The sequence below is a fragment of the Heptranchias perlo genome, chromosome 43 (assembly GCF_035084215.1).
Source record: "Heptranchias perlo isolate sHepPer1 chromosome 43, sHepPer1.hap1, whole genome shotgun sequence".
Taxonomy (NCBI): Eukaryota; Metazoa; Chordata; class Chondrichthyes; order Hexanchiformes; family Hexanchidae; genus Heptranchias; species Heptranchias perlo.
In genome coordinates, this window is record NC_090367.1 from 4,599,986 (window position 1) to 4,609,797 (window position 9,812).

General features: G+C 56.2%; 1 protein-coding gene across 2 annotated transcripts; it reads right to left on the reverse strand.

Annotated features, from left to right (window-relative positions):
• Positions 1-1,407: 1,407 nt before the first annotated feature.
• On the reverse strand, positions 1,408-9,017 carry esrra (estrogen-related receptor alpha). Of its 2 annotated transcripts, XR_010958884.1 has the most exons (5): positions 8,907-9,017; positions 7,996-8,166; positions 4,910-5,179; positions 2,858-3,561; positions 1,408-2,745 (listed from the first exon to the last, which is right to left on the reverse strand). XR_010958884.1 is itself a non-coding variant. In XM_067975659.1 (4 exons), the coding sequence occupies exons 1-4, from the start codon at positions 8,908-8,910 to the stop codon at positions 3,314-3,316; spliced, it is 693 nt and encodes a 230-aa protein (XP_067831760.1). In that variant the 5' UTR covers positions 8,911-9,017; the 3' UTR covers positions 1,408-3,313. The 2 variants fall into 2 exon arrangements, 1 of the variants encoding a protein (XP_067831760.1); XM_067975659.1 differs by having other exon boundaries at positions 1,408-3,561.
• Between the last annotated feature and the right edge of the window lie 795 nt (positions 9,018-9,812).

Here is a 9,812-nt window from a genome sequence, read left to right on the forward strand (position 1 = left end):
CTCCCCCCCCCTCCCCTCCCCCCCCTCCCCTCCCCACCCCCTCCCCCCCCCCGCTCCCCCTCCCCCCCCCTCTCCCCCCTCCCTCTCCCCCCCCCCTCTCCCCCCCCTCTCCCCCCCTCCCCCCCCCCGCTCCCCCTCCCCCCCCCTCGCTCCCCCCCCCCCCCAGTGGGCGTGGACCCCCAGCCTGTCCGTTCCCCCACGGGAATCAGTGCTTTGCTGAAATGGAGCAGATTCCTCGGATTACACTCCGGAGAGTTTAACTCAGGATTGTTTCCAAGTAACAACAGCAAACACTCCCTCCACTCCCACGCCCCCCAGCAAGAACGACAGGCTCCTGATTGGTGAGGCATGCCGTCCATCGTTCCTGTGGGCGTGTCCCCTCTGTACCATGTGATTTGTGTAACAGCTGGTTTATTTCCATGACATCCCGGTTGATCAGCTGCTGCTAGTTACATAACAGATTGAATCATTGACTGACTGATATTCCATCCCAGGAACGTGCCTCTCTGTGCCTCCCCTTCCCCCCCTTTCGGGCTTTCAAAACCCAAGCTTTCTGTCATGCGATGGCTGCTACTTGTTTACATAGAACTCACAGCACAGAAACAGGCCATTCGGCCCATCTGGTCCATGCTAGTGTTTAAGCTCCATGTGAGCCTCCTTCCTCCCTACTTCCTCTCACCCTATCAGCATATCCTTCTATTCCTTTCTCCCTCATGTGTTTATCGAGCTTCCCCTTAAATGTCTGTTATTCCCCTCAACTACTCCTTGTGGGAGCGAGTTCCACATTCTCACCACTCTCTGGGTAAAGAAGTTTCTCCTGAATTCCCTATTGGATTTATTAGTGACTATCTTATATTTATGACCTCTAGTTCTGGTCTCCCCCACAAGTGGGAACATCTTCTCTACGTCTACCCTATCGAACCCCGTCATAATTTTAAAGGCCTCTCTCAGGTCACCCCTCAGCCTTCTCCGAGAGAAAAGAGCCTCAGCCTGTTCAGCCTTTCCTGACCTCTCAGTCCCGGTATCATCCTTGTTAAACTTCTTGTTTTGCACCTTCTCCAGTCCCAGTTCTGTCCACCTTTCCCCCCCCCCCCTCCCTGGCAGGGCCTGCACTGCGAGCGCGGTTTACAGAAGGGGCCGGCTGCAGTGGGGAAGACAGCTCGCGGGCCGTGAAAGGCTGGGTGGGCCCGAAAAGGCCAGGGGAGTCGAGGAATCTGTCCCGCAAATCACCCCTCGTTAATAAAAACAAAATTCGGAGAGGTGGGAGGAGGAGGGGCCATCTCGGTATCAGTCAACACAAACTGCGTCCATTCGTGTGAGATACGTGCTTGGAGACCACGCAGTTTATTTACATAATTGTTAAAATATTAAAATCAAATTCAAAATATACACGTAAATAAATATATGTAAAATATTATCTTTGAGTTTAATCGCACACCAATCGTCTGGGGTCCAGAGTGTCTTTGGGGAGTGGTATCTCAAAGCAGACATTTCCTGTGCTTAGTCTGGCCTCTCTCCTCTCTTGTGATTTGGAAGGCAGCTCCCCCCCCCTGCCCATTGTGTATGGCGACCGGGCTGTCAATCAGCAGGTACTTTCTTTCTTCAACTTGGGTTGGGTTAGACTTGGTTAACCGCCATCTCGTACGTACTTTGCTCCAACATCCCTCCGCACACCACCCAAAACCAAACAGAGGGCGAAATAGGACCGTTGCAGGGGAAGGAGGGAGCAGTGGGCTTCGGTTCAGGGACACTGCTTCACACGGTCACTCAGACTCTGATTCTTCCCAGTGTTTCGGGCAGCACGCTCCCATCGTTCCGACAGTCTCCCCGTGGAAACCGTCTCACGACTGGCCCTGGTTCTGAGGCTGGCCTTGCTGCTCAGGCCTGGACCCAGGCCTAGTAACTCCTGACACATGGGAGTGAGGGGCTCGGGCCTTAACTACTGACATATGGGAGCGAGAGGCCTGGGCCTAGTAACTCCTGACACATGGGAGTGGGAGGCCTGGGCCTAGTAACTCCTGACACATGGGAGTGGGAGGCCTGGGCCTAGTAACTCCTGACACATGGGAGTGAGGGGCCCGGGCCTTAACTCCTGACACATGGGAGTGGGAGGCCCGGGCCTTAACTCCTGACACATGGGAGTGAGGGGCCCGGGCCTTAACTCCTGACACATGGGAGTGAGGGGCTCGGGCCTTAACTCCTGACACATGGGAGTGAGGGGCCCGGGCCTTAACTCCTGACACATGGGAGTGAGGGGCCCGGGCCTTAACTCCTGACACATGGGAGTGGGAGGCCTGGACCTAGTAACTCCTGACACATGGGAGTGAGGGGCTCGGGCCTAGTAACTCCTGACACATGGAGTGAGGGGCTCGGGCCTTAACTCCTGACACATGGGAGTGGGAGGCCTGGGCCTAGTAACTCCTGACACATGGGAGTGAGGGGCTCGGGCCTTAACTCCTGACACATGGGAGTGGGAGGCCTGGGCCTAGTAACTCCTGACACATGGGAGTGGGAGGCCTGGGCCTAGTAACTCCTGACACATGGGAGTGAGGGGCTCGGGCCTTAACTCCTGACACATGGGAGTGGGAGGCTCGGGCCTAGTAACTCCTGACACATGGGAGTGAGGGGCCCGGGCCTTAACTCCTGACACATGGGAGTGAGGGGCTCGGGCCTTAACTCCTGACACATGGGAGTGGGAGGCTCGGGCCTAGTAACTCCTGACACATGGGAGTGAGGGGCCCGGGCCTAGTAACTCCTGACACATGGGAGTGAGGGACCCGGGCCTAGTAACTCCTGACACATGGGAGTGAGGGGCCCGGGCCTTAACTCCTGACACGTGGGAGTGATGGGCCCGGGCCTTAACTCCTGACACATGGGAGTGAGGGGACGGGGCCTAGTAACTCCTGTCTCCTGGGAGAAACAAGGTTACCAACCCCCTTAGAAACGACCGTGTCAGGGAGACTCTTTCAAAGCGATTTGTGGATTTCAGTCGATAACGTCCCAAACGATGGCGAGCCCGCCTTTCCAAAAAAAAACCCGTTAAAAGTCAACCTTTTCCAAATCGAGCCTGTTCTCCCGCAAAGGCACAGTCTCGGTCTGCGGCCGAATTCAGGAGGGGGGGGGGGGCGGGCGGGCAGTGAGAGGGGGAGCGACCGAGTGTTCTGTCTCGGGGAGGCTGCCCCTTCTCCGTGCGAGCCCGTCCCCCAGTGTGTCCGTCGCTGCTGGTGGCCCGCCCCGATGAGTCGCACCCCACCCCTCAATCCCCAGCGAGTCGTCCCGGCCCACTCCACCCCCCCCCCCGCCTCCCCTCCCCTCAGTCCATCATGGCCTCCAGCATCTCCAGGAACAGCTTGTGCATTGGCACCTTGCCCTCCACCTTCAGGCTGTAGAAGTGCTGCTGGGCCCGGTTGGCCGTCTGGCGGAGAAGAGGGAGGGTCATCAGCAGCTTGCCGGCCCTCTGCAGCTCGCCGGGGTGCCTGACTGCCTCGTACTCCAGGAGGGCCTCGTGGAGCAGGTCCTGCAGCTTCTGGATGGCCTGGACGTCCTCGATGTGGGCCGAGTCTGTCGGGCAACAGAGATCGGGTCAAACACGGGGTGGGAGGGACATCCGCTAGCCCCCGATCCCTGCTTTCCCTTTAGGCACGCCCCCCCCCTCTCGCTGGGAGCCTGGCATCGTTGAGTTCACCTGTGGTTTGGAATCTCTCCTCCTTTTCTTTGCCCATCAAATTAACAGCACAGAAACAGGCCATTCGGCCCAACAGGTCTATGCTGGTGTTTATGCTCCAAACGAGCCTCCTCCCTCCCTATCAGCATATCCTTCTATTCCTTTCTCCCGTGTGTGTTTATGGAGCTTCCCCCTATATTATTCACCTCAACTACTCCTTGTGGGAGCGAGTTCCACATTCTCACCACTCTCTGGGTAAAGAAGTTTCTCCTGAATTCCCAATTGGATTTATCAGTGACTATCTTATATTTATGGCCCCCTAGTTCTGGTCTCCCCCCACAAGTGGGAACATCTTCTCTACGTCTACCCTATCGAAACCCCTTCATTATTTTAAAGACCTCGATCAGGTCACCCCTCAGCCTTCTCTCTTCTAGAGAAAAGAGCCCCAGTCTGTTCAGCCTTTCCTGATAAATTATAACCTCTCAGTCCTGGTATCATCCTTGTGAATCTTTTTTTGCACCTTCTCCAATGCCTCTATATCCTTTCTATAATATGGAGAGCAGAACTGTTCACAATACTCCAAGTGTGGTCTAACTAAGGTTCGATACAAGTTTAACAAAACTTCTCTGCTTTTCAATTCTATCCCTCTAGAAATGAACCCCAGTGTTTGATTTGCTTTTTTTGTGACCTTATTAACCTGCGTCACTACTTTTAGTGATTTGTGTATCTGTACCCCCAGATCCCTCTGCCCCTCCATCCCATTCAGACTCTTTTCAATTATGACAACACGTGGAACAAAGTCCCAAATCTCATCCCAGAGTGGAAGGAGAAGATAAAATGGTGGCCGAGCCAAAGGGGATATTGGAGGGGGGAGGGGGGGCGACAGAAAGCTCGATCGAAGAGGTGGGGTTTAAGGAGGGTGTTTTAAAGAGGGAGCGTGCGGCGGAGAGGTTCGTGGGGGGGGGGGAATTCCAGAGCGTGGGGCCCAGGCAGCTGAGGGCGCGGCCGCCAGTGGAAGGGTTTGATGAGATCAAGGGGAGCCAGGATCGGTGGGCAGGGGAATCAGTAGGTTTCGGAGGGGGCAAATCCGGGTACGGAAGAGGCGGGGGGGAGGAGTAACGGGGCGCACTTCCTGTTGCCACCATTTTAGGTCACGCTTCTGTGCCGAACTGCCGATGTAAACATTTAGAATGGGACTCTCTCTCTCTCTCTCTCTCTCTGGTACCTCCGGTGGGACAGACGTACCTGAGTTTGCCAGCGCGATGGCCTTCAGAGTAACAAACTCCTCCTTCTCCAGCTTCATGCCCTTGTACCTCTTCACCAGCTGCAGGATGCAGCTGTTGAGGTCCAGCAGGCCGGCCAGCTTGGAGAAGCCCTCGTCCATGACGTAGTCCTCCGCGTACATGATCTCGTCCTCGTAGGGCAGCGAGCGGTGAACGACGCCCAGGATCAGCACCTCCATCCACACGCTCTGCAGCACACTCATCTGATCCTCGAGGGACAGGCAGGAGAACCCTGAGAGGGAGGCGGAGCGGGGCGGTGGGGGAGGGGGCGAGAGAGAGAGAGAGAGAGAGAAGTCGGTGACGAGGGCCGCTAACCCTTTCACGCCGGGCCGCACAGCCCGGGAAGGTCGTAAGTTCCAATCCCCCATCCCCGTTCCGCGTTGAATAAATTCAGGTCGGCACGCGATTTTGGGACTTAGTCCCCTGGGCTAAAGGGGTTGCGATTTGGGGCAGATCATTGATCACCGGGGTCGAGTGTGGACGAGATTGAGTCAGGTTGTGATGCCTCCACAGTCGAATAGTCCGTCCAGAACCTCTGTCCAGATTCACGCAGTCAAGTGCGGCCATGCGCATGAGGTGCTGACGGGTGCCTCTGGAATTGGACCCCAGCAAGAGTACTTCGGGCGAGGCATGAACTCTCTGCTGAAGGAGGTTAGGTGATACAGTGGGTTAATCACTGGGTGAGGTGAGAGTTTCCTCCAACAGCTCAATTGGTTCTGGGAAATTGCAAACCAGTTCCAAAAAATGTGAATAATTACCCACACTTCAGCAGTCAGCAATTAATGATTCGTCTCACTCGCAGGTCACAAGTCAGCTCATGTGAGATTGGGAAATGTATCGAGTCCCTGGGAGTGTTTGATGGGACAGTGTAGAGGGAGCTTTACTCTGTATCGAACCCGTGCTGTACCTGCCCTGGGAGTGTTTGATGGGACAGTGTAGAGGGAGCTTTACTCTGTATCTAACCCTGTACCTGCCCTGGGAGTGTTTGACGGGACAGTGTAGAGGGAGCTTTACTCTGTATCTAACCCTGTACCTGCCCTGGGAGTGTTTGATGGGACAGTGTAGAGGGAGCTTTACTCTGTATCTAACCCTGTACCTGCCCTGGGAGTGTTTGACGGGACAGTGTAGAGGGAGCTTTACTCTGTATCTAACCCTGTACCTGCCCCGGGGAGTGTTTGATGGGACAGTGTAGAGGGAGCTTTACTCTGTATCTAACCCTGTACCTGCCCTGGGAGTGTTTGACGGGACAGTGTAGAGGGAGCTTTACTCTGTATCTAACCCTGTACCTGCCCTGGGAGTGTTTGATGGGACAGTGTAGAGGGAGCTTTACTCTGTATCTAACCCTGTACCTGCCCTGGGAGTGTTTGACGGGACAGTGTAGAGGGAGCTTTACTCTGTATCTAACCCTGTACCTGCCCTGGGAGTGTTTGACGGGACAGTGTAGAGGGAGCTTTACACTGTATCTAACCCTGTACCTGCCCCGGGGAGTGTTTGATGGGACAGTGTAGAGGGAGCTTTACTCTGTATCTAACCCTGTACCTGCCCTGGGAGTGTTTGACGGGACAGTGTAGAGGGAGCTTTACACTGTATCTAACCCTGTACCTGCCCCGGGGAGTGTTTGACGGGACAGTGTAGAGGGAGCTTTACTCTGTATCTAACCCGTGCTGTACCTGCCCTGGGAGTGTTTGATGGGACAGTGTAGAGGGAGCTTTACTCTGTATCTAACCCTGTACCTGCCCTGGGAGTGTTTGATGGGACAGTGTAGAGGGAGCTTTACTCTGTATCTAACCCATGCTGTACCTGCCCTGGGAGTGTTTGACGGGACAGTGTAGAGGGAGCTTTACTCTGTATCTAACCCTGTACCTGTCCTGGGAGTGTTTGATGGGACAGTGTAGAGGGAGCTTTACTCTGTATCTAACCCGTGCTGTACCTGCCCTGGGAGTGTTTGACGGGACAGTGTAGAGGGAGCTTTACTCTGTATCTAACCCATGCTGTACCTGCCCTGGGAGTGTTTGATGGGACAGTGTAGAGGGAGCTTTACTCTGTATCTAACCCTGTACCTGCCCTGGGAGTGTTGATGGGACAGTGTAGAGGGAGCTTTACTCTGTATCTAACCTGTGCTGTACCTGCCCTGGGAGTGTTTGATGGGACAGTGTAGAGGGAGCTTTACTCTGTATCTAACCCGTGCTGTACCTGCCCTGGGAGTGTTTGATGGGACAGTGTAGAGGGAGCTTTACTCTGTATCTAACCCATGCTGTACCTGCCCTGGGAGTGTTTGACGGGACAGTGTAGAGGGAGCTTTACTCTGTATCTAACCCTGTACCTGCCCTGGGAGTGTTTGATGGGACAGTGTAGAGGGAGCTTTACTCTGTATCTAACCCGTGCTGTACCTGCCCTGGGAGTGTTTGACGGGACAGTGTAGAGGGAGCTTTACTCTGTATCTAACCCGTGCTGTACCTGCCCTGGGAGTGTTTGATGGGACAGTGTAGAGGGAGCTTTACTCTGTATCTAACCCTGTACCTGCCCCGGGAGTGTTTGATGGGACAGTGTAGAGGGAGCTTTACTCTGTATCTAACCCTGTACCTGCCCCGGGAGTGTTTGATGGGACAGTGTAGAGGGAGCTTTACTCTGTATCTAACCCTGTACCTGCCCTGGGAGTGTTTGATGGGACAGTGTAGAGGGAGCTTTACTCTGTATCTAACCCGTGCTGTACCCTGGGAGTGTTTGGGTCTAAAAAAATGGAACAGGACAGGGACGAGCAGGGGTCAAGTAAGAGAGGAAACATGGGGAGAGAGACTGTGAATATTTAAGACATAAAGGACAGTTCAGATTGTGCAGGTGGTTTTGGTAAAGGGTCTATTAAAGTGCTGAGAATTTCCTCTGTTTGTGAACTGAGTGACTTCAACCAGAAAAACTCCATCTCTTCACTCAGGCCCCGCTCTAATTGCTGTGAGTGTTTGTCTTCAGCCTGTCTCTGGAGTGGGGTCGGAGCGGTGGGGGGGTGCGGTTCGGGAGTGAGCGGGGGCGGGCGGGTGGACGGGCGGGTACCTGGGATGTGCTTTGCCCAGCCGATGATGACGACGAGCTCGCGGTCGGCCAGGTCACAGAGGGTGGTCACGGCTTTCAGGTAGCTCTCGGGCACGGTGGGATCTGGCATGGCGTAAAGCTTCTCGGGCTCCGCCGCCAGCAGGTGAGAGATTACCTTGTTCACCGCGGTAGCTGCGGAGAGACGGAGAGGGGGGGAAAGATTAGCCCATCGTCGATTGCCCCTTTCCCTCTCTGCCGCCACCCCCCTCTCCACTCTCTCCTGAAAGCGCTGACCCTCCATCCCCTCCCCAGCACCTCGCCCAACCCGCCACTCTTCAACGCGTGGGCCTGGGCAGTGAGTGTAGGCGAGCTATTCGACCACGTGGGGCATCGCGCGTCCCCCCCCCCCCCCTTTCCGACTTAGCGGGTCAGGGGCAGGCGCCGCCGACGGGAGTGATTAAATCCTCTGCCACCGGCCCCTGCCGAAACTCCTTGCGATTTATTCCCGCCACACCCCCCCGCACCATCACTCTCTCCGCCCGCCTCTGCCCCTCACCCGAATCGCAGCAGGCGGCCCAGGCTCTGAACCTGGACCCAGTGCTCCGTGGGCCGTTGCGGCTGCTCTGCCTTGTGGCGGGGTCGCGGGGGTCAGAGCCTTCAGGAGAGTTTTGCATCGAGCACGTGTCCGCCACGCTCCAGGCGTCGCGCGTCACGTGTCGCGCGTCACGCGTCACGCATCAGCCAGTTGCTGCTGTCTGACTGCCCTCAGCAGGACCCAGGCAGCCGCAGTTCCCTGGGTTTGCCTGTTACGAGCAGCGGCCCAAGAGGGCCAGGGCAGGTTGGGAGCGATGCATCACGACCGTGTGCGGGAGAGCCACTTACTCGATCCCCCCTCGGTCGAGCAGCCGCCCGGTCTGCCAGGATCGACTTACCCATTCTCTTCACAGAGTGGACGGGCTCCAGGCTCAGGTAAGCCGTGCTCAGTGTGTCCGACCGTCTCTTATATTTTTGCCGTCCTCCCCGCACGCGGTCTAAACGGACACCTGTAAAAAGGGACACAATAATCGACAATCGATGGGGGGGGGCTCACAAGCCACATTCGTTCCCCCACGGTTCAGAAAGCAAGGCTTGCATTTCTCTAGCGCCTTTCACGGCCTCAGGACGTCCCAAAGCGCTTTACCGCCAATGAATACAGGCAGCCAATGTGTGCACAGCAAGATCCCACGAACAGCAATGCGATAAGAGACCAGATCGTCTGTTTTTAGTGATTTTGGTTGAGGGATGAATATTGGCCTCCGAGCCTGTGTGCTGGGGGGAGTGTTGGGGGTGGGGGGGGGGTGGGTAGAGGAGGGAGTGGGGTCAGGGCCAGGATAACCCTTGGCCGAATAGCTGAGGGGGGGTCAGGGCCAGGATGACTCCCATGGGCGAATAGCTGAGGGAGGTGGTGTCAGGGCCAGGATGACTCCCATGGTCGAATAGCGGAGGGGGATGTCAGGGCCAGGATGACTCCCATGGTCGAATAGCTGAGGGGGGGTCAGGGCCAGGTGAATTCCCATGGTTGAATAGTGGAGGGGGATGTCAGGGCCAGGACAACTCCCAGGGTCTAATAGCGGAGGGGGATGTCAGGGCTAGGATGACTCCCATGGTAGAATAGCGGAGGGGGATGTCAGGGCCAGGATGACTCCCATGGTCGAATAGCTGAGGGGGGGTCAGGGCCCATGTGAATTCCCATGGTTGAATAGCGGAGGGTGACGTCAGGCCCAGGACAACTCCCAGGGTCTAATAGCCGAGGGGGGGGGGGGGGGGGGGGGGGGTGTGCTCAGGGCCAGGATGACTCA